The following is a 23619-nucleotide window of genomic DNA, read 5'->3' as shown; positions in this document are numbered from 1 at the left end:
ATAAGCACAGTAGTCATGAGGTTGTGTGGGTGCTTTGAGATCATAAAGAGGCCAATATGTTCCCAATGTGTGCAAATAAGAAGCTGGTTCATCAAAATGGGTATGAGTTGTTGTTTTTGTAGTTTTTAAATAGATTTTTTGTTTGGTTTTGTTCTGTTTCTCAGCTTAGTGTCACTTTCTGGAGCGACTTCATCACTCTTCCGTTTTATTATTTCTTCAGTCATAACATGGGGCGTATGAGTCAGATGCCAGATGTGAATGGAATAGATGATGTAAATAGAGACCCACATCTGTCTCAAACACACATATATCCCCCTTCTCGGGCTTAATTTTGTTTGATAAATTTGACACAGACTAAAACAAAATACATTTCCTTTGTATTTTCTTTTCTTTTCGATACTTTTGTTGGTGTTACGGTTCACTTCATTTTCTCTGCAGTCATTTTTCTTTTTAAGTTCAGCAAGTTAAAAAATATTTTTCATTCCTGCTTTTTAGTTTTAGTAAACTACACTACAGACACTGAGATCATGAACCGCTATAAATGATAAATGAATAATCCTCTTCCTGGAGAAACTTCGGCTCTGCTGCCAGGGGGCAGAAATCTCTATCACCTCATACCACATCTGCTTCTGTTTGTTAAGATTTGTAATTATTAAGCTCCCTGTTGTATCATATTTACATTTTATTCATCCATCTCTTTATTTAATCTATTTGCTATTTTCTTTTTAACTGAACTCATGTTTTGTGTCTTTTAATGTAACAGAGCAACTCTGTGCAATGTTTTATTTTATTTAGATTCTCCACGTGGTTTTATTATATATTGTGTTTGATATTTTGGCCCTATGACAGAATAAGTTCAAACCTTTAAGTATATATTTTTTCTGTTTTATAACCTGGGTGTTTTATTGTGAAAGTCTGGATCGGAAGCTCCGCGCTCTCCCTCCGTGCAGCCTGACGCCGGTGGACGCTTCGCTCCCTCCATTCATTTCATTCGCACACAGTCGCATCCCAGCAGCGAGCCGAGCCCTCCCCTCCTGTTTCTCTCCGCCTGGAAAGATGGCTGCTCCGGCGGTGTTGAGGAGCTCCGGCCCGCCGCTCTGCCCGAGCTTCGCGGAGGTCTGCTCGTTCCTGGAGCGGTACGGAGCGGCGCTGGATCTGCCCGAGATGACTTTCCCGCAGATGGAGAGGTATCTACGGGACACGACTACAGGTGAGACCCGGTTGATGGTAGTGTTGGTGTTGGTGGTGGTGGCGGTGGGGCGAAGAAGTGGTGGAAAGCTGCGACACTTGAAGCCAAAGAAGGGGGCCAACACCACCACAACAACCACCATCACCACCACCACCATCGTCGTCACGGTCGTGATGAAGATGACGAAAACTGGAGTGTGTGCGCCCGTGTGTGTGTCTATGGCCCAGCAGGACAGCATCACACCGAGAGTTTAGGCAGCTCAGATCGGCTGTGGCGTTTTTTCGGGTCCCGTTTAGAGCCACTTTTCTCCTCGAAGAAATCGAGTCCGACTCCCGAGTTTCCGAGGAAACGTTCGGGCAGCTGGAAAACACTGGCGTGCTAACATAGAGCTAGCAGACGCTCTGAATTTAACAGTTTGGACTCTGTGCTGAAGTTAGGTGAAAGAGACCGGGGGCACGACATTTGGCCCGGGGTCCCGCGGGGTTTTAGTTGATATCAGGTGACAAGTTATCGATGATTGTGTTGAGGCTGCTATTGATCCGCTCACGTTAAACTTGATGTGGGAGCCATGATGCAGCAGTGACCACACACACAGCCAACCAGCTCGCTCCGGAGCGCTGTCAGGTGTAATTTTTCACCGGCTGCCTCACTGGCAGGCGGGCTGAATTGACAGCAGTGTCCAGTAGGTTATCGATGCTGTTTGTGTGTCTGTATCACAGCTTTAGTGGCTATTTCAGACCGCTGTCACCGCACAGCGGCGACGTTAGCCAAGAACGCTGGATGTTATTTTTTTGGCCGTTAGTGAAAGGCTGTCAAATGTGCGCATGCGCAGAAGGCGCAGATTCCAGCCATTGCTAACTAGTTAGCTTCAATTATTTCGTCAACTTTTAATAAAAGTAGAAGACCTAACGCTACACTTAACACACCACGTTAGGATTTAATAAACAACTATTTCAGGATTATATCTGTCGAATGAGTAGCTTTGTAAATCGCTTCTTATTCGCTGGTGACTTTAAATGACCGTTAGATCTGGTGCTTACTAGCGTATAATTAGCCCATAACGTTCAGATAAACATAACAACTAAAATGTCCATGGTAGTCATCAGTAATGTATCCTTGATATTTTTGTGGAAATAAGTAATAACCATTACCAATCTGGATTCTAAATGTGATTCTTGGAATTTTTTTTGTCAGTTTACCGTGCCAACAGAGAAAACTGGAATTTCCCCCAAATTTTGGAGTTGCGTAAAAGCCTCACAGTAGACCACACAACGAGTCACAGGCGTTTAAGGACTTCCATAAAGCCCAGTTTAATGTGTTTTAAGGCTGGATTTGACCCAATCCCCATTCTTTTCTGAGTTCCCAAATAATAATAACAATAATGATAATAATATAATCATAATAAAGTTATAAATAAATTTAGTCTATACAAACAATTAACAGAAGCAGAACCCAGCAAACTATATAAGCATATTTTTTGTGGGGCAAGGTGGGACACGATAATAGTGCTGAGAGGTAGTTTTAGAATTAAATATAGTATGTTATACTGTATTTAACTGCAGCTAAAAATATGGTTATTTGTATTTTTGTAATACAGTTTTAGAACGTCAAAAAGTCACTGTGCTCTTAAAAGTTCACAAATTCAGTTAAATGGGAAAAATACAAATTATTCACTGAAGAGGTGAAGTTATTACACCAACTATTTATTCATATTAAACTGTTAATAGCAACATGTTTATAGCCACACACAGTTAACTATATTTAAATATATATTTAACTATAAAGTATTTATAACATAGAAAATAAGCAAACTTTGGATTTTACAGGTTTAGTGTTGAAATGTGAAGAACATTCATGCTTATCATGTTTGCTAAGCAAACACAGTAGACGTGAATGGAAGCAAAAGTTTGTCGTTATGGTGTGATGTGAGTGTGCTGTTATTTTTGCTGATCATCTCTGTTTTTCAGCTGAGATGCACACAGATCTGCGCTTCTGTTTTTACGCCAAACATTTCTCCTGAGACTCGCCTGACTTTTGTAAAGTAGAGCCTGTCATTGTCTCAATATAATAATATAAAGATTATTTTACTTATTTGAGATCTGGAAAACTCTTCAGTTTCAGCAGCTAAGAAAATTAAAACCAAGTCAGTGAATAAGTACAAGTATTAGTATAGTTAAATAAAGTGTAATAAGTGGGCCTGGGGATTAAAAATGGTGTGGAATTTCACAGAAAGAGGAAAACCTGGTCACTATACTCACATTCCACATTTTAAAAAAATTAATCATTAACACTAAAAAGGATCCAAGTTGAATTTGAGTAAGATAAAGGTCAACAGGATAGTAATAGCAAACTCTTTATTTTCCCTACAGAAATCATGCTAATTAAACTTAGTACCACTGACATAGAGCAACAACATCACTGTTGACTAAAATTTAATTGCTAGAAAAATAAACATCCTTAGATTGAGTCTTGGTGGTTTTATTGAGTCTGGGATGTCTGTGAGTTGTCTGCCTTTACAATGTGTTTTTATTTGTAATGTAATGATGATTAAACTAGTTAAATGTAGTCCCTGAAGAATACTCTACCATATTTTTAATGACCAAGTAAATGGTCCCTACTGTGACAGCAGGACATCTTTTTAAGCATGCAATGAAAATGAAATGGCCAAAATTAATGAAGCATTTCCACAGTTTAAATTCAGATATAATTTAAATCTAGTTTAATGCTTACCTTCTTTAATCAATCCCAGATCTTCATTCTTTTATTTTTTATTTAAATGTGTGATTCAGCATACCTCAAAGAACGGCACAGCACAATTAAAAAGTGTGCTTTCTCTCCTGCGGCACCTGTCTCAGGTAAACTCGCTGATTAAATACTTCTGCCTTATTTGCAACTGTCTTGCGCCCCCTACTGGTGGCAGGATCTGTGACACAAACATACAGCATGGCTCTCACAACAATAATAAAAAAGAATGAAATGAATAAAAACTAAACAGTTTCAAACGACAAAGACTGAAGTGAAACGAGCCAAGCCACTCTTCAAACTAATGAAATAAAACTGTAATAATGCTTCATTTAGAATCTCAGTTTATGGCTTTTTAACCCACTGATGTGACGAGCTGACAGTTGGCTGAAATATTCCCTGAAAATCAAACATTTAGTCGACTAAGTAGCTGCCTTGCTCATTTATTTTGTACCCGTGACACAGTAAACATTTATTAGTTGGACTGAGTTTCTGTGCAGAGGTGGTAAGAAAAATGAAGCTGCCATATATCATAACGGGCCCAGTGAGCAGTGTATTTGGTCGGGTGAGCCTGGTTTTATCGCAGCTTTTGATAAAAATGAATTAAAAAGCCCCCCCTGAATCTGAAGTGGTACATGCCAGTCAAAGGAGCTGTTTTTGTCTTTTCACAGTTTACAGGTGGTCCTGTTTAGATTGATATTGAGCTGTGGTTGGCTGTTAGCATAAACTGAAAATATGCTTGCTTTTGATTTCTCTAAAGGATTTTTCTCAAGATATGGTTAGTGCATATTTTACCCTCTTACTAAAAAATGGGAACATTTGTGTTAAACACTTTCTTTGGCTGCTGAGAAATAAAATAATTTAACAATTTGTCAACATGCCATACGAATGTAAGGACTATCCAACAGTTTGTGAGTGACTGAGCTGAGAAATGGCACACAGAGAAGTGAGAGATCAGGTTGATACCAGAAAAACACAGCGAGGCCACTTCAGTGGGGTGAATGTTTGTTGACACTGGTTCTGGAACATTACGATGAACTGTGTTGTGTTTCTGATCGCCCTGTCTGTGTTTTCCAGTTCCTAAACCCCTCGTGGAGCTCCATGTGAAGCTGCTCAGGAAACTGGGGAGGTCTGTGTCTGCTGACCGCTGGGAAAAATACCTGGCTAAGGTGAGAGTTTGACATGAGCTCAGGAGTCAGGAAGGAAGGGTAATGTGTCAGTCAGTGGGTAAGGGACGCAGTTAAAACTGAAAGCTTGATCCTAACAGAATCACTGTTTCTTGTAGGTCTGCCAGGAGTTGAATAGCACCTGGGCATGGGAGCTGGAACAGAAGGGCTACCAGGAGATGTCCATGGAGTGCAAGTCCAGCATCCTGAAAGTATGACACCCTATTTTACTTTGTATAAAAGGCTGAAACTTCTCCAGACAGAGTGCTAACTACACTGATGTTCTCCACTCTTCAGTACCTCTGCGAGTGTCAGTTTGACGAAAACCTGAAGTTCAAGACGGCGGTCAACGACGAGGACCCGGAGAAGATGCGTCTGCAGCCTGTAGGTCGGGACCGGCAGGGCCTGATGTACTGGCTTCAGCTGGACCAGGAGCAGAACATCCGGCTGTACACGGAGGAGCAGGACGATCTGGACGGATCCACCTGGAAGTGCATCGTTAGGTTGTACTTTTGTCTCAGGCTAAAGTTATGTAGGTTGTCCCATGTTTGTCTTTCTGCTTACACTCTTATGTGCGCCTGTCCTCTCAGGACTCGCAACGACCTGGCAGAGGCTCTGGAGCTGCTGAAGGCTCAGGTTGATCCAAACCACAATCAGGAACGGGACCAGAACCAGGCTGGATCCAGGAGTGCCAGCCCTGCACAGAAAGAAGCTGGTACGCTGGATTATTGAGTTTATATAGTTGAGTTTTCATCAGTGTGCAGAGGATTTGTAAATGCATGGTAGTAATAACTTTATAGTTTAAATGGAGTACAAAACCATTTGAAGGTTACATTTTATGTCTAAAAAAATGATGCAACCAAAACCTGAGAGATTCCTGATTTAACAGCGAAACAATAACTTCCATTGAGGCAAAAATTATACCGAGTAATCTCAAATCCAACTAACACAGGTTAAAACAAATAATGTCAGTCCACAGCGGCTGATCTTAGTCTAAAAATGTATAAAATCATGTATCCCACCACATAAAAAAATTATTATTATTATCCGACCCTACAGCAGCAATTTTAACGGGCAAAAATGTGTTGAGATTTTTTCTGTCCTTTATAATAAACAAACGTTTGATTCAAACTATTGTATTTTTTTTTTTTTTTCATATTGATGCAGGGGATGAGACGATCAGAAGCACCAACCCTGAGGCCTCAAAGACTTCAGAAGACCACGCTGACAGCAAGATGGTCGACCCTCAAAAGAGAGAAAAACAAACCAGGCCAGGTATGTAGGTGATGTTTCCATCCGCTATTCAAAACTAGCAAAACCATTAAAGGGACACACTAAATGCCCAACAAGGACATACAAAATGACCAAAACAAAATACGACCAACCCGAAAGAGACTGAAGAATCAAAATGAGTTGCATCCATCCATCCATCGTCTTCCGCTTATCCTTGTCAGGATTGCGGGGAGGCTGGAGTCTATCCCATCTACCATAGGGCGAGAGACAGGGTACATCCTGGACAGGTCGCCAGTCACCAATTTAACTTACCAACCTAACTGCATGCATCTTTAAAATCTTTTTTCTTTCTGCAGAGGTGAAGGAGGAGCTCACACCGCCTCCCATCAAGAAGGAAAATGCTGATGCTGAGGTGAAGGAGGAGAAGACGCTCCTCAAACCGTCTGTCTTTGATAACCGCGTGAGCACCATCACCACCGTCATCAAATCAGAATCGAGGGACGCGGACACCCCCAGGAACACAGTGTCTGTTGTCATGGCGCCCGTGGCTAAACAGGAAGAGGAAGCGGAGCGAGCGGTAGTCAGGAGCAGCCAGCAGGCCAAGATACCACTGAAGAAGAGGGAGCTCAAGCTCGCAGAAAGCTTCCACAGCAATCACCTGAACAAGACCAACAGCAGCAGTATTATTGTCTGTAACCCGTCAGTGATCCACGCCAAGGACGGTCACGGAAGGGAGGCCAAGCTGTCTAACTCATTAGTGTCCCCTGGTGGTTCAGCTGCCTCGCAGCCGCATCTGGTCGTCAGCGCATCAAGGCTGGAACTCACCAATGGGAGAGCTTCGCTCCTGCCGCACAAAGATGGGCAAAATGGGGTAGTAGGTCAGGTGGTGGGTCACGTAGGAGTCATCCGCAGCCCATCTGAGCGTCACAGAGCGCCCGGTGCCGAGCAGCAGGAACAAAACGGGCCAAATTCAGACCTCCGGGACTCGAGAGCAGCGGAGGAACAACGTGAAGGGAGCCGACAGTCAGTGTTGGTGAGGAAGGGCCTTATAGAAGGGGAGACGCCAGCGGGAGCTGCAACTTCTTCTCCTCCCCCTCCTCCTCTTCCTCCTCATGCACTAACGGAGGCTCCGACACCCACAAAAATGGACTCTGTTGGCATCTCCTCGCTGTCTCAGAACGCAGAGGAACCCAAGAGGCAGACAGCAGAAGATCAGGGTAAAAACACCACAGGGGAGCAGCTGGACAAGGAGAAGAAAACTGGGCAGGATGATGAGAGGGAGGAGAGGAGCAGGGAGGTGTCTGTGCTCAGTGTGGCAGAAGGATTAAAAAAAGACGACCGAGTGAAGAATGAAAGCACTTTAGTACAAGTGGAGGCAGAATTGGGAAGCTCTGTTTCACCTCCGAAACTGGACCAACAGGATAAAAAGGACGACCAGGAGGAGGGCGTCAACGGTGGGTTAGCAGAGCAGAAAAAGGCAAAGGCCTCGGAGGAGCGGCAGGGACTGCTGGAGGAAGCCTCCTCTGAGCTCCAGAAGGAAGGAATCAGGCTAAAGATCAAGATTCCTCCCCACCGGAGAAACAAGCTGAAGGGGAAGGCGATGAAGGAGGAGGAGAAAGGGAGGGAGCTGGAGACGCAAGAGGAAGGGAGGCCGCTGAGGAGGTCTGCGAGGATCTGCAGGTATGTGTTCAGTAAAATCCACGAAGCTGGGGTATTACACAGTAATGTTTGTTTATGTTTGTCCATTATTCTCAGCTGCAGTCGGTTTGATTGTGACCATAAATTCATCCCATCTAAACCTCTTTTCTTGAAGATCATCTGCTTTGCCAACCTGCAGGCCAAGCTCGAAGGTGGCTGAGAGCCAGAAGAAGAAGCCACAGAAAAAACATGCACTACCCACCAGAACGAGGGAAGAAGAGGAGGAGGATGAGTATGAAGAGGATGAAGAGGAGCAGAGCTCAGCTACAAAGAAAGACAAAAAAACTGAACCTGTCGAGCAGATAAGGAAGCGAAGGGTAACAGTTCCTGTCAGGTCATTTTTACCTTGTTGCTCTTTTTCTTCGTCTCTGTGACCATCTCGTTCTCCCTCTGGCTTTCTGTACTTCCAGGGTAAACGAAGGCACCGGCGCCCCCGGTGGTCAAACATACGCACAAAGAGGCGCAAACTTAATGAGGGAGGGGAGGTGGAGGACAGGGGGAGGAAACGGGGAGAGGAGGAGAGCGAAGGAGGGAGCGACTCAGAGGAAGAATCGTATAAATCCGAGGAAATTCCCAGCGAGGATGCCTGCACTCACTGCGGCCTGCCCAACCACCCCGAACTGGTGAGTGTGTGCTCGCGTGAGTCACTGTTTTCTTACACAGATACAGAGATGTCTGGACACTGCACCCGGTTCTGCTTTAGTCCTCATGACTTAAACTCATCATGATAACATAAATGTGAGAGCTCATCCTCCAGGCTGTGCTGACACTAGAAGACGTGCTTGTTTAAGGTGTCTGCGGTCTGTGTGCACACGTGTGTGGGAGTATAATCCTGACTTAATGCTCAGGAGTCTGAGTGGGAGGAAATCCAACATCCCAAAATCTTCTGCAAGTCTTTTTTTTTGTTTGTTTTTTTGGAGGATGGAGGCAGTTTTAGAAGCAGGTCAATGGGGGTGTGGTCAGCAGACCAGGTGGTTGTAGCCAGAATGACATCACTCATTAGTTTGTGACGCCCCATTATCAAACTTGAGCATTTTCACCATCATGCATCGTGTTTCCTTAAAGTCATTTCTAAAAATAATTTGAGGGTCTGTGTCTCTTTACTTTGAATATATAGTTTTGTGCAGAACCTAAATCGCTGCTGAAACCTTTTCATTTTTTTTATTGTGTTGTTTGTGAACTGTCACCAGTTCCAGCTGCACTCTGAAAAAATTCTGTAATCCTGCCTAAATCACAGAGACACGAACAGAAACTCTCAGAGGCTGCAAAGCAGATGTTTGATAACTTTCTCTGAATAAAACCATAAATGATAAAAGCTGTCATCTCTGCTGGTTTGTGTGGAGTTTAATGTGTGTGTGTGTCCTTAGATCCTGCTGTGTGACTCCTGTGACAGTGGATACCACACTGCCTGTCTGCGGCCGCCTCTCATGTTGATCCCTGATGGAGAGTGGTTCTGTCCCCCCTGCCAACATGTAAGTGTGACACTGAGAGGAGCGACTGATTCCATCATGTCTGCTGATGAGAATATAACTCCTAAAGTCCTGTTTATGGTTCAGATAACTGACAGGAGGAAGCAGTTTCGTTACTGACACTTGATGCTTGCTCACGAAGAGTGAATATAAACTCCACATTAACAAGTTCCCAGTTAACAAAAACCAGATATCTTTAACGCGGTTAAAAGGGTCCATATTCTTCTATTTGTGTTCCTGGATCCTCCCAGTGTAGCTTTGCATGAGTCACAGTTTGAAATAATCCTCCTTAATTCATCCTCGCACTGAGGGCCTCAGTATGCCTGCCACACTGGTCACTCTGTATGCTGACTGTGGCAGCTACATACCAGTTAACCAGTGCTGGGGTGCGAGTACTCACTGTGTTGTTCGCCACTCAGACAAAAGCTCCAGATCAGCTTTTGTAAAAGAGAAGAAGAATTAAAACTGAAAGAAAAGAATCTCCCTCATTGTAATCTGAGACTCGCTGAGCTTCTGCGCTGATATGTCATTAACACTCGTGTCTTCAACCCGGCGTCGGCACAACGCGGGAGATTACAGAAATCAAGAGGCTAAAATGGCATCAGTCAGTTTGCACCAGCAGATGTGGCGAGCATAACGGCCCCATGAAACAAGCCCTTTTAACTCCACCCACTTTGAGACTTTGTTTCGATTGGCTGGCCCTTGTAAACAGAGCTTCCATGGTCACAGCCTGAGCTGTGAACTTGAGATGACCATATAAGGAGGATCCATGTTTGCTGACATCATACAGATCCAAGTGTAGAAAAAACTGTTTGGAACAAAGCATTTAAAGCAGGCTGAAGCTTTTTATTTGACACTGGGTCCATGTTTGCTATGACTATCTGTCATAATGGTGTATGTTTGCCAGAAAATATGTAAAAACATAGTAGTTTCACTTGAAACCAGCCCATCTGCTTGGCTCACTGTGTAAACAGTTTAAGAGGGAGGTGAGGACGATGAGTCGACATGAGTGTATAATTTATAGATCACAGAGTGACAGAGCTGCGGTGGTTTGTTTTTCCTCTGTTCAGAAATTGCTGTGTGAGAAACTGGAGGAACAACTGCAGAATCTGGACAGCGCTCTGAAGAAAAAGGAGAGAGCAGAGAGAAGGTAAACACACACACACACACGTCTGCATGAAAATGGTGTAATCAGCATACCGGTTTAAAAATTTGACACAGCTTCTCTGTTCTTATCCGTCAGGAGGGAACGGCTGGTGTACGTAGGAATCAGCGTGGAGAACATCATCCCTGTGAGTACACGAAGAGCACGGCCTCTTCATCACTTCATTGGAATGATGCTCCGCCCCCTTCTTTTTTCCTCAGACTATGGAAATTACATATCTGTATTTGTTTGAATTTTTCTCATCACTAAAATGTTTGAAAAAAAAAAATCAAAAGTGCCAAAAAGACAGATGTAACAATCAAAGCTGTCACTAAGGTAAGGCACAACCATCAAGCAACATGCAAGAAACACTGCTTCTAGGCCCAGTGTCGCTGTTTTCTCCTGCTTTCACATAAACACTGCGTTTCATCTTCTGCATCTTAGATGTGTAGAAGTTTAGATTTTACTGTGGAGCATTTAAAAGAACGTTGTGTGGTGTCCTAGGAGGGAGATGAGGAGGAAGAGGAGAAGTCTGCGAAGAAGAAGGATTCCAAAAAGAGCAAAAACCTCGGGAGGCGATCAACCAGGACCAGGAAGCACATCAGCTACAGGTGGGTGTGGCCTGGGAGGTGTTAAAGGTGCTGGAGGAGGTTTTTACAGTTGACTCTCAGTTTTTGAAGTATAAAAAAAAAAAAAAAACGTAGAAAATCCTAGAGCTACTTTTAGTTCAGTTTATCAACAAAAACAGGTTGAAAATTCTGCCATCATTGATTTACATTAATTGGGAGGCAATATGGTGGCTGTGTTTATGTATCGTTCCAATGATGAGAAGCCATGAAGACGACACCTTCGTGTGTGTCTGTGAGTTCTGGTGATGGGTGGAAGGGTAATGCTTCTGGCTGCTGACCTGCAAGCCACCAGGCTCTTATAACGCTGCCTGCAGGATGATTTAATGACCTGAACACGTGGGAAAAAAGTGGAATGACAGAAAGAGGCTTGTTTTGTTCCAGGTTTGATGACTTTGATGATGCCATTGATGAGGCCATAGAGGAGGACTTCAGGGACCTTTGTGGAGGTGAGTGGAGGAACTACAGGCACAGTAAGGCCTTCTTTTAGATCCCAGTTAAAGACTCATTCACATGGTTTATATATCAAAGTGTCTTCATATGAATGTTATTCTCTTTTACATTCATAACACAGTTTTATTCTTTTGACTTTGAAATTTTTGATTATTTTAATCACTGTATGTACAAATACTTCAGACTGCATGTCTGGCAGTTTACGAGGGGTAAAAAAGCAGTTTTAAAGAGGGAGGAGCTTGTTTGAGACAGGAAGAGCTGAGGGGCTGCACTGAGGATGAACAGATGAAATAAATGAAAATGTCCGGTCTGCTTTCATTTACTTTCACCCAAAGTTGACTTTTTCAGCACTCACGTGCATTATTCTCGCTTCAGGAGCAGGGCGGGGCAAAGACCTCCCCACCAGCCTATCAGAGGACGGGAAGGAGAGCCAGCGGCCAATCAGAAGCCAGACTCACGCCGCACGGAACAGGAAGAAGCGGAGACTGAACGACCTGGAGAGCGACAGCACAGCGGCGGAGAGCGAAGATGAGTTCATGCTCAGCAACAGGTGACACAGCGGGTTCCCTCCAGATTTCTCGCTCATATCTTGTTTGCCGGCTTATTTATCCTCCTCTTCCTCTCAACAGCTCAGAGGACGAAGATTTCGGCGCATCTGGAGCAGACGACGATGAAGAGGAGGAAGACGAAGACGCAGGCAGTGACGCTGGCAGCTGGGATAGCAGAACTCGCCCCAGACGGGTGCTGAGAGGAGTGGTTAAACACAGACCCGGCAGGAACCGTGGGCGGGGCAGGAAGCGGCTGAGACGGCGGCGGAGACGCTCCTCTGACGAAGAAGAGGAGGAAAGCGAGGAAGAGATGGGTGAGACGGCAAGATTGATTATTTTTTTACAGACTGAGTTGTGTGTATTTAGTTGAATAAAGAAGGTTAACAGTAGATAAATATTAAGACAAATATCAGAAAAATATAAATATAGTTAATTATAACGACATTTAACACAATCCTGGAGTCCTGGACTTTCCAGAACAGGGAAGATGACAGATGGCAGGCAGTGAGCAGCAGTTTGGCTTCATGCTGAGAAAGAGCTCTGCAGATGTGATGTTTGCTTTCAGTGTGTTGATGGAGAAGTTTAGAAGCTCAGAAGCAGCTGCGCTGTGTCTTTGTGGATCTGGAGAAAACCGATGATGGAGAGAAGCTGTGGTGCTGCATGAGGAAGTCAAGAGCGAAGTGAGGGTGATGCAGAACATGTACAAGTACAGAGAGGCAGTGGTCAGGTGTGCAGTAGGAGCGACGGATGGTTTAAAGGTGGAGGTGGGATTACATCAGGGGTCGGCTCTGAGTAGTTCGCTGACAGATGAGATCAGGCAGGAGTTTGTGTGGACTGTGATCTGTAGGGAGAGCCTGGGGAGGTGGAGGTTTGCACTAATAGGAACAGAATACATGTGTGTGAATGAGAGGGAGACAGGTGGAACGGTGTCTCAGTGCTGACTGATAACTAGTTCACTTGTTGGTCTCAGACTCGGATCAGTTCAGCGACATGACGGACAGCAACAGTGACAAAAAAAGGCGGGGCCTGAGGCGGGGCCAGCGCCAGCAAGTCAACTACCGTGAAACGTCGGAGTCGTCGGACGACTCGCGAGCCTCCGCCAACAAGGAGAAGGTGAAGCGCCACGGCAGGCCTCGCAAGGAGCGTCTCTCCAGCGACTACAGCGACGGTCAGTCACCATCAGAGCGTAAAGGACGAGTTTTAATCAGCTCAGTTGCCCTTAAGGAGAAATCTGCTCATTATTTTCCAGATTTATCTCCATAATGGTGAAAAAATTTCATATATCTTAGTTTATCCATCAGTAAGTCAGCAGGTGGTTGTATCATAACAGTCAATAAGCAAATGTTTACCTTTTGTTGATTTCAGGATTCATTGATTTTTGTTCATAATGACTTTTTCTTTTTTTCCTTCAGTGTCGGCTTCTTCCAGAGAGTCAGAGGAGGACGATTATGAAGACGAAGAGGAGGATGACCAGAGGAGGAGGGTGAACAGGAGGAGGAGACACGAGGAAGACTTCCGGACAAGGAGGACGAGAGACAAGAGGAGGAGGAGGTACGAAGAGGACGAGGGAGAGAGAGGGAGGCGGCTGAAGAGGAGACTGCAGGAGGAAGAGGAGGCAGAGGAGGAGAGAGACAAGCGGAGGAGGTTAAAGAGGACACACAGAGATGAAGAGGAGGATCTGGAGAAGATGGGGAGGGGGAAGAGGAGAGAGATCCTGTCGCAGCAGCGGCGCAAACGGCTCGCCCAGATGCTGAAGAAACGGCGGCCTTCGACGGACGAGGAGGAGGAGGGCGAGGGCGAGGAGGACGACGACTCGTATTCTGAGTCATCATCGGAGGAGGATCGTCCGGTCCGCAAAAGACTGAACCGCATTGACTCAGATGACGATGAAGAGGACGACGAGGATGAGGACGATGAGGATGGGAGACAGAAGACGGCGACCAAAAGATCTTCAGCGGGGGAGAGGAGAGCTGACAGCGACGCTCAGGAAAAGGGGAGGGGCCGCAGCCTGTCTCCGCCAAACGGACATCGGACCTCCAGAGGCCCAGAGCCCAGAGACGCTGCAGGGTTGGGCAGGCAGGGCAGGCACAACGGTCCCTCACATCCGGAGGAGGGAGAGGAGGAGGAACAGAGGGACTCCCGAGACTCTGTCCAGAACAGTCTGCAGTCATGATGGCTGTGTGCGTGCACAACGCTCGTTTCTTTGTTCCGCTTTTTCTTTTTGCCGTCAAGCCTCTCGCCCACTGCCCAGATCTCACTCTGACTCACCTTCCTCACTCTTCTTCCTCGCTGTCATGTTGTGTTAGAGCGCATTTGTCCACAGTTACACGCTGGAACAGAAACTCACGGTTACCCATTTTTATAACGGGCGGGCGGGCATTGCTGACGCCTCCCGGCGGCAGGATGGCTCCACCTCACTGTCCACCCGACAGGTCCGTTTGACACGATCACAGCTGATCGAGCTCCCACGGGGGGGGCGGTTCGTCTGTCGTGTATCTCATCTTAAAGCACTTCATCATTCTTATAGCACTTAATGAGCTGGCACCGAGGAGGGCGTCGGCATCAAAGCGAGCACTTTGGATCAGGTGACGGTCGGAGAAAACTCTCTCGAGGCTGAATATTTGGGGGTTTGAAGTGTTGCTTGGACAAAACTTTTATATATAAATATTAGGATTTAGAAAACTGTGGTTAATCATTATTTAATGATATTTTATAAAACAGTGATTCTCAGTGTGGGATGCAGACCTGGAGTGGGCCACGAAGGAACTGCAGGTGGACGACGTGAAGTTAATTACACTAAATAAATGTAACTTTTCAAATTTCTAATTAAGATAGAAATTAAATATTGACATTTAAAAATGAAACGCCACTACTGGGAAAAAAAAATCTGCCTGTTATCACCCAAAAAATGTAATTATTTGAGATAAAAATAATCAGAGCCTGCAGCTGATCCGACTTTGTTTTATCTGAAAGTCGGATTAAACAGTTTGTGCTCCACACAGATCGCAGATATTTTGGTTCTTCAAAGCAGCTCGTGCAGCTCTAAGTTCAGACCTACACGGCTACACATTCAGTGTAACCGACAGTAAATGACGTCCGGCTGTGATTGGTCGATTCTCTCGATCCTTCAGCGTTCCCGATTGAATCATTCACTCCAGTCAGTTCACATTATTATTAATTTGCACAGATTTATAGCGGAGAAGAAAAAGGTCCTTAAACAGTTATGAATGACGTGAGCTTTTTTTTTTCACCGCTGCTCCGGCCGCCGTCCTTCATCGCCCTCTATAATCAGCTCATTCGATTTTCACCTCCTTCCTCTTCCTTGCTTTTACCTGCCAGGCCTCAGTCATGAGCCTCATTCTAACCCAGCAAAAAAAGACATCCTCAGTACAAACTGAGTTTTTGCATGTGAGAGTGATGATTTTGTCCTGAGGTTAGGGTGAGTGAGAGCTCCCAGGGTTAAAGGTCACAAAGCATCATCTGCTCTGTGATCTGTTTGTCAAAAGCTCAACAGAAAAAGTTGACTTTTGTCCTAATGTGAGAGATTATGACTGCAGAGGGAACGTCTGCAGTTTCATTTTGTGTCACATTAAACTGTTCGTGCTGTGTGTGAACACTGACTGTGCTAATCCAGGCTTTGAAGAACCAAATAAATCAGATTTCTGTTACCGAGTTTAACCGATCCTGGATCTTTTTTTAATCGTACGGAGGTCCCGGCGCTGAAAAGTTTTTAGAAGCCGTTGTAAATATAGACTCTGAATCTGTAGCGAGCTCCGTCTCCACGTCACCGCTTCGGATCCAAAGTGTCTGGCTTCCTCTCGTCCTTGTGCCGGCGCGTTCGCTGTACATACTCTGCCTGTTCCTTGTAAGATAATAGACGTTCTGTTCTCTTAGTCCTCTTGTAAAATATAGTGTTATATTTTCTATACGAAGGAGAGGAGGAGGAGAGATGCTGCTGCGAGCGACCTGCAGATCGACCGGCGTCCAGCGGTTTTTGTTTCCGCGGCTGAGTTCCATCAGAGCAGCGTGGAGCCCGTTCACCAGTAAAACCCCGTCTCACGGCTCAGTCCTGCCCCGCGTCCCCGGAGCGTTTTAACAGTTTGAACGCCTCGTTTTAAGGAGGAACAAATCTTTATTTCTGACCGAGGCTCAGGGGAGGAAAACGAACACCGATCACTAATCAGAGTTTTGTTCCGTCAGCTTCTGTTTAACCGTCGCACACAGTCGAATCACTGTCAGGGCTTTAACCTGCTGTTAATGAAGAGAGGCTCCATTTATCTTTAAATTTCCACCAAGCTCACCTTTAAAAGTTGGACTCAAACATTTCTGCTGGCCTTACTGAGACTGTTTTTTGGGCACTGAAAAGTTTTTCTGTAAAACATGATTTAGATTTCAGATGATGATTAAACTTCAGGCCTGCGTTTATCAAACTACTCAGAATTAACCTCAAAATGCTCTTAGAGGTGTAAAAATGTTTAGAGCAGCTGTTTTTGGATTCTTTAAAAATCATTTAATTTTACTCAAATACTAAATGTAATTCAGTGTAATACAGTTATAATACATAATTATATCAACAGGAGGAAATACATGAAAAAGTACAAACCCAGTCAACATGTTTAAAAAAAAAAAAAGTATTAGTATATTATCGTTTTCTCACTGCCATCACGATGAATCTCCTTTGAGACCTTATATAAAGGGCTGATGGCTCACAGCGGGCCTGTTCTGCATGATTCAGAGTTCATAATAATCTGTATTCATCTAGCAGTGGGCCTCAGTTCAGCTCCCGTACATCCTCTGTCTGAAATTAGCCGTTTTGGCCCCGCCCACTTTAAGTTTCTTCTGATTGGCTGCCCATCTTGAACGGCGCGTGGGTGGGGCATCTCGGCCACAGATGACCATATTAGGGATATCATCTCTCTGTAACATTATACAGGTTGTCCATAATACAGTCCAACATTTCCCTTTAAGTGGTTTGATAAATTCAGCCCTGATGATTCGGTTCTGATCGGATGATTTCAGCTTCATAGAAGACTTGATAAGGTGTGCACAGGCCACTGAGTCCGCTTCCATCGTGATAAACACAAACCTGAGCGTTAATACTGACTCACACAAAGTAAGTTGGCTGTCTGAGCAGAGCTACTTCTTGTCAGGTTGGACGTTACAGTCAGAGGCAGGAGCGATCATGCTGGGAACAAAGCTAACGTCGCAGCTGTTACATCTTTACGTTGTGCTGTTAACTTTTATTAGTGCTTCTGAACTGACAGTCTTACAAACGGCACCTTTTAAAGGTGCTTTTTGTAATGACCCTCTGCTACATGTAACTAAATTTCACCAGCAGGGGGCAGTGTTTTACTGGCAGTTGTGTTGAGATGTTTTCAGACGTGTGCTTCTGTTTGTTTTTTTTGTTTTTGTTTTTTTTTAAAGCACCGTGTCCACTCGACTCCTGAAGGCCTTCATTGTAAATAAGTTGTTCTTAATGACTTGCCTGGTTAAATAAAGGTTACGCTTACTCACTTGTGGCATAAAAGTGGCATTACATAAAAGTGCAGCCCCAGTTCACCTTGAACTGATACTCTTTAAAAGGCAAAGTCACAGCGTCTCTTTTCTTTCTGCTGGCAGCTTCGGTTAAATCAAAAAAGTTTGAAACTATTTTTAAATACAGCACAGACACCGATACGTCAGACGGGAAATGCCTGAGACATTTTTATTTTTAAATGAACCGTCAAAGAATCCAAAATATCTGATGTGAAGATAATAAAGATGCAAACAGTGGGAGGTTGTCACATGCGAGTAGATGGGTTTTAGTCTTTTTAAAAAAAATCAATTTTAAAGCTGATATTACTGTTTTTGGTGTTCCTGAGCTTCAGAAAAGGCTTAGCTTCCTGCTGGAGAACCTCTGTTCCCTAAAAGCTCCAAAGTGGCATCATTAATACTTCACTCGTGGCCGAAGCTCACCGCCAGCTCTCTTGGTAAATATTCTTTCAGGTACTTTCCGTGCTTGTTCAGGTGTTGCGGGACGGTTTGTCTCATTATCATGTTGTGTTGGAGTGAGTTTTGGAAAATCCCCTCCATGCTGAACTGCAGTGATCTGAGTTTATACTAATTTTCAGTCCCGTGTGTCAGTAAAAGCTTCTGCTGACCCTCCACTCACCTGTTTAGCATTAAGGGCAGGTTAAAATGTGCTTTTTACGCCTCTAGTCTGAAATCATTCCACTGAACGCGATGTGCTGAGTGTCGGCTGCTGAAGCTGTTTAAACTGTTCAAACTGGATGTGACTGCGGCTCCTTCCATTTCTCTGTTGTACTGTTACCGTAGTACTGGTGTAACATAAATGTTTTCTAAGTTATTAAAACCGACATCCCGGCATCTCCTCGAAAACAGTCTCCGTGTCTCATTATCATTCCTTCACCTGGATCTGTTCTGCTTTCCGTGTTTTCCTGTTTGTGTTCATTCCAGTGAAAACTGCCACACTTCCCAGCTGAACTCCTCACAGTCAGCTGGTTTGTATTTGTATGACTTTGGTGTATTTTAATCAAGCCTGGCAAAGTTTTAGTCTGAATATGAGTTTAAGTCAAAATTTACAGCTTTTAATTTCACTTTATTTTTCCAGCATTTTGAGATCCGGGGCTGGAAAACACTTTAAGGCAAGACGGTCATGGTGAGCCTGGTAGCAAATATATTTAAAGAAGAAAAAAAAAAAAAAAAGAGGTTCATTATTGATCAGCAGATCAAACCGCATGGTATTGAAAATGTACTTTTAACATTTTTACAGTGAGATAGTAGAAAGGGTACCGATGCTTGTTTCCGTTATTATGGGTCATTAAATGAGAGCAGGTGTGGCTGTGATTTATCCCATGACACAAAAACAGGGTTTTATTTCTAAACTGAGATTTGGAGCTGCAGGTTTTGAACAGTGATCAGTTATTTTAACCTTCTTTTACACGATAATTTGTTTTTTTTGTAGAGATACATATAGAGAGTTTAAATGTAGTTTGAGGACGTGCAGTACTCGGTAAACTGGCTTTTGTGAGTGTGATGATCAGTGAGTTTGACGTGAGGCTGTGGGATTTTTATGAAGCATAACTTTAGTGCAGTGCCTTCATCAAAGCACAAAAAGGGAAAGTTTTTAAAAGTAAACTTTATTTAAAACGACCATCAGACACTGCAAGACTTGAACATAAGACAGAAACAAAGCTTCTTACAGGCCTGATTACATCAGACTGAACAGCACTGACTGAGAAACGGACTGACTGTAATCAAAGATGGACATTACCCCGTTTGTGGAGGTGAGAAACAGGATATCAGACGTGCAACTGAATTTCATTGTCTGTCGTGAAACCAGAATAATCGAGCTGTTCATCTACTCAAAGCTCTCCTTTTATCTTGTTATAAATTGAACACACCCCTTTCCTTTAAAGTGGTATGCTCCATAAAAGCTTAAACTCACTCAGCTTACTTTAAGATGATGGCGAGAGAGCCAACGGTCAACAAGGTCATTCCCTACCAAATGACTCTGTGCCCCCTTCACCTCCTTTTCATTTCACTTGCGTTCATCTGGATTTGATTTAAATTGTAAAAGTACACAAATCCGATGTCAAGAAGTGCACGTTTGTTGATAACTAATCATCTTGGAGGACAGTCTTGGTGTCAGACACTACACGATGACTGTAGGCCAGTAATACAAATAGAAGTAATAGAAAGTTTGACTATGTGGACTACACCCAGAGTAAAGGGTGTAGAAAGTCCTTGACCAAAGTTTACCACAGGAGCCCAGATCTTCAGTCATCTTCAAAAATTAAGATTAAAGGCCAAAGTAATTGTGATTATGACTTCTGCAGTAATCAGAAAGCTTACTGCACACCGTGTTTATTCTGAGTTTTGTTTGTAATACTGGCCGTAAATCACAAAATAAATAACTGGCACCATGAACTCAAGCAGGGCTGCATTCTTACAAGAGAGTTGCTGCTCTCTGCTGGCCATTAGAAAGAATGCAGCTTCACCTTTCATCTTTATATACAGCTGTCCCCTCCCTCAGTGGTCTCAGCGGGTTTGTGAGCACACAGCTCATCCACAGGTCTACACACATCAAGTCAAAGATGGACAAAGTGGTCATTTTAGTGTTACTGAGTGATCTACACTCACTGAGCACTTTAATAAGAAAACCTAAAAATACTGAGCTGAACTTCCAGAACCTTCTGAGACCTTGCTCTCCTTCTCAGGGCTGCGATAACTAAGGAGGCATTATAAGGAAGTGCAAAGCGAGCACTGAGATTAAATCGAATCTATAATAAAACATGACAAAAAAATCTTTATTATATTTAACTAAGATTAAAGTGACTCTGGGACAGTTTTACAAAGAGAAGACTGAAGGTGGCACAAACCAGCCGCGGGTGTAGGCAAGTAGATAATCTCATGCATCACACGTCTGAACACGTCTGCTGTCTGGATATTTTACAGACTGCTGGTACAAATAATGAAGTGGCAGATTTTAAAAATCTTTGGCTTGTTTCTGACATGAATAACAAACATGGAGTCTGTGTCAGGGTGGCACGTAAACAGTATTAGCTTCATAACGAGCCAGAGCACGCGACCAGAGTTCACCTCGGCCGTCAGGAATGAACATGTGAAAATAAAAGATAAAACACATTAAACTGTCGATTAAAAACTGAGACAGAGGAGCTGCTGACAGAATGTTAAATCTGGGAGAAAAAAAAAGAAAACCTGTGAAAGTGTAAACAAATTTTTTACAATCAAACTCTTTGACGTTTTCAGTTTCCATAGACTGTATGTGAAAGATGGCAGCAGCCACAGCGATATTATCCGTTGGTTTGCTATGTCTGGTTTCTGAAGCTTCGAGTTGAAACTTTTTGAAAATATTTTTGGTCACTGTTAGATTCCAAAAATTCCCTGCTGTGGTTTTTTCATGAAGGAAGCAAAAGAAGGAAAGATGTGGCGAATTCACGAGGATTTAAAGGAAATTAGAGTTTTCTCTGCTGCCTGTTTCAAGGACTACAACATCCTTAAAATGGACTACAAAAATGCAGGCTGTGTAGGTGAGATCATGCTGCTGAGAAATATCATTTCGTTAGCTGCATCCATCTTTTACTTACAGTCTATGGATACACCCAGCGTAGGTGCTCTGTGAGACATTTCTGGGCGTTGTGGAACTTCAGAAATGTTTCCTGGCTCCAAATCTTAGATACCGGTGAGTATTGAGCTCGTCAATATCGCAACAGTGACGGTACCAGAGAGGTCGTTGTCACGGCGATCGCCCTTGTCCTTCAGGTGGAACGTTTTCTTTATTTCTCCTTGTTCGGCGGGCAGCGTTACCTGACCCAGGAAGGAGTCCTTCAGCACGTTGTTGTTGTAGATCTGAGAGACACAGAGAGACAGAAGGTCAGTGCTTTAAATGTACACACACACACACACACGCTTCTGTGTGTCACAAACCTCGATGCTGATTGGCTGGTTGGCTTTCTTCCTGTAGAAGAGCCCCTTGGTGTCGAAGACGGGACTGCACGTGTTTTTATAGACCGGCGAGCAGACCTTCTGTCCTTCGCAGCGAATGATCACGTAAGGATCCGATGCTGGAGAGACACAGTTGAGTTATCAACACTTCAGTGGACACTTGATGTTTCTGAGCTACAATATACAGATGTCCCCTAAACGCATCACACACAGGTCTCACCACACCTTAAACATTTATTTATAACAGGACTTCAAAAGCTGATTACTCATCAGGCCGTGATCTGGGGTAAAAGTCTAATGCCCCAAATCGTTCTCACAAAGCCAAACAAACATGCCCGAGTGGATCACGGTGGTTACGTCCATCTTTTACATACAGTCTTTAAGGTGTAAGGCAGGTTTCCTGTGAAGAACAGAAACATTTACCTCCGTCTGAGTCCTGTGCAGCGAGTCCGTCGGCCTGCAGTATGTGGACCTGAGTGACCAGAGAGGGATAACCACACATCCCCGACCAGCAGGTCTTCCGGGGCTCGTCCACAGTCAGCTCCCTGCAGGACAGACAGGAAGATCCGTTTCTGTGGTTCAGTGTTTAAATGTGCAGCGCTGAGTACACACAGTATGATAATTAATGCTTTCATGTTTTGTTGTTTTCATAAAGTCTTTATTGGCTGTGTGACTGAACTCAGAGGAAGCCCAAAGATCTCCTCTCACTCTCAGTTCCCAGCATTTCTGATGGATTTAATGGAAAATAAAAGTTTATTATCCCCTGAAACTGCAGCAGGAAGAGCGTCCGCCATCTTTACTGTTCGCCTACATTAGTAGAAACAGAAGGATGTTTCTGAAAATGGTGAGCTAAACCACGTGTGCCACGTACTTGCAGTCTGAGGTGACATCGGTGAAGACGCGGAGCAGGAAGTCTCCCTCCAGGCCGGGGTCGAAGGTCGTGGGTATGATGACGTAGCGGCCCTCTTTGAGGTCGATGCGCAGGAACACAGACCTCGAGTTAATGTAGATGCTGCCGCCAGCCTTCTGCTGGGTCACGTGCATTCGGTAAGTCCTGTTTAACTCCACCTGAACAGGAAGCAGCACAAGTTTTCACTCCAGTTTGAGCTTTTCACTTTAAATTACTGAATTCAATACAGCCGTCCTTTAATCAGGTCTTTAACTACAAACGACCTGGAGATTTTATTATTTTAACAACGCCCATGAATATCTGACCTTGTGTATGTCGAAGCCGATCGCCAGGTTTTCTCCTCGCCCGCCTCTCAGAGTGGCCCTGCGGTCCTTCTGCTGCAGACAGATCAGCACCTCGTCCTCCGGCTTCTTCACGTCAAACACGTACTGCGACCACAGAAATGAAGCACACTGTCACGCAAACAGTGACAGAGAGAGAGGACGAATTTTACCTGAAACTCTGGACAAATGGGACACCTGCGGGTTCTGGAGGAAGGAGTGCTTGTTGTTGGCGCAGCCCCCAGCTCGGTTGAGCAGCGGGTCATCGTGGCGGTGCCAGGAGCCCCGCATCACCGCCTCCTCCCAGGTTTTGTGTAAACTCAGGTAGGATGTGTTGATGAGACGACACAGGATGAGGTCTGTGAAGTTGGCGATGAAATCATCAAATGTCATCCTGCAGGAGGAGGAGAGGAAGGACTCGCATGATTTACTGTGAGATAAATTTAAAAAAGAGCCACCAGGGGGCAGCGCAGCACTAAAACTCACCAGAACTCTCCATCGTCCTCCACAGTGACGCCCATCTTCTCCCGCTCACTCTTACTGACCTTCTGCCACTCTTCAGAGCTGCAAACAGGCACAAACGCTTTATCTGTATCATCTGTATCACACCTCAGATCTCAGCAAGACAACCTGTTTAAAGGATTTCTCTCTTC

General features: G+C 44.3%; 2 protein-coding genes and 1 long non-coding RNA gene across 4 annotated transcripts in view; 1 reads left to right on the top strand and 2 right to left on the bottom strand.

Moving 5' to 3' along the window:
• On the top strand, positions 1-18646 carry rsf1a (remodeling and spacing factor 1a). Of its 2 annotated transcripts, none has more exons than XM_039598062.1 (18): positions 1-1210; positions 5009-5100; positions 5217-5309; positions 5395-5600; positions 5688-5812; positions 6265-6372; positions 6687-8010; positions 8168-8345; positions 8439-8651; positions 9396-9500; positions 10568-10647; positions 10741-10789; positions 11146-11252; positions 11652-11716; positions 12096-12270; positions 12350-12582; positions 13239-13436; positions 13681-18646. In XM_039598062.1, the coding sequence occupies exons 1-18, from the start codon at positions 1057-1059 to the stop codon at positions 14439-14441; spliced, it is 4266 nt and encodes a 1421-aa protein (XP_039453996.1). In that variant the 5' UTR covers positions 1-1056; the 3' UTR covers positions 14442-18646. The 2 variants fall into 2 exon arrangements, with proteins under 2 accessions (XP_039453996.1, XP_031595787.2); XM_031739927.2 differs by having other exon boundaries at positions 8144-8345.
• On the bottom strand, positions 5445-8446 carry LOC120432830. The gene is made up of 3 exons (XR_005608110.1): positions 8374-8446; positions 5662-5794; positions 5445-5582 (listed from the first exon to the last, which is right to left on the bottom strand). It is a non-coding gene; the product is annotated as an uncharacterized LOC120432830 (long non-coding RNA).
• Positions 18647-19389: 743 nt separating the features above from the next.
• capn5a (calpain 5a) overlaps positions 19390-23619 on the bottom strand; it is a 31284-nt gene continuing 27054 nt past the window's right edge. The window contains exons 7-13 of the mRNA XM_031739915.2: positions 23453-23530; positions 23165-23360; positions 22952-23074; positions 22608-22804; positions 22160-22281; positions 21719-21855; positions 19390-21640 (exon numbers count right to left, since the gene is read on the bottom strand). Coding sequence (XP_031595775.2) covers positions 21464-21640; positions 21719-21855; positions 22160-22281; positions 22608-22804; positions 22952-23074; positions 23165-23360; positions 23453-23530 — 1030 coding nt within the window. The 3' untranslated portion in view covers positions 19390-21463. The remainder of the gene's footprint in view (positions 21641-21718; positions 21856-22159; positions 22282-22607; positions 22805-22951; positions 23075-23164; positions 23361-23452; positions 23531-23619) is intronic.

The sequence above is a fragment of the Oreochromis aureus genome, linkage group 14 (genome assembly GCF_013358895.1).
Source record: "Oreochromis aureus strain Israel breed Guangdong linkage group 14, ZZ_aureus, whole genome shotgun sequence".
Taxonomy (NCBI): domain Eukaryota; kingdom Metazoa; phylum Chordata; class Actinopteri; order Cichliformes; family Cichlidae; genus Oreochromis; species Oreochromis aureus.
The sequence above is the reverse complement of the archived record's forward strand: the minus strand, read 5'-3'. Positions and strand labels throughout refer to the sequence as shown.

Bases quoted from the DNA above. Each gene is read 5' to 3' on its own strand.
- rsf1a (XM_031739927.2), top strand. From the start codon at position 1,057: ATGGCTGCTCCGGCGGTGTTGAGGAGCTCCGGCCCGCCGCTCTGCCCG. The intron at 8,011-8,143 runs GTATGTGTTCAG...CTTTTCTTGAAG, and splicing joins AGGTCTGCGAGGATCTGCAG to ATCATCTGCTTTGCCAACCT. The intron at 12,271-12,349 runs GTGACACAGCGG...TCCTCTCAACAG, and splicing joins GAGTTCATGCTCAGCAACAG to CTCAGAGGACGAAGATTTCG.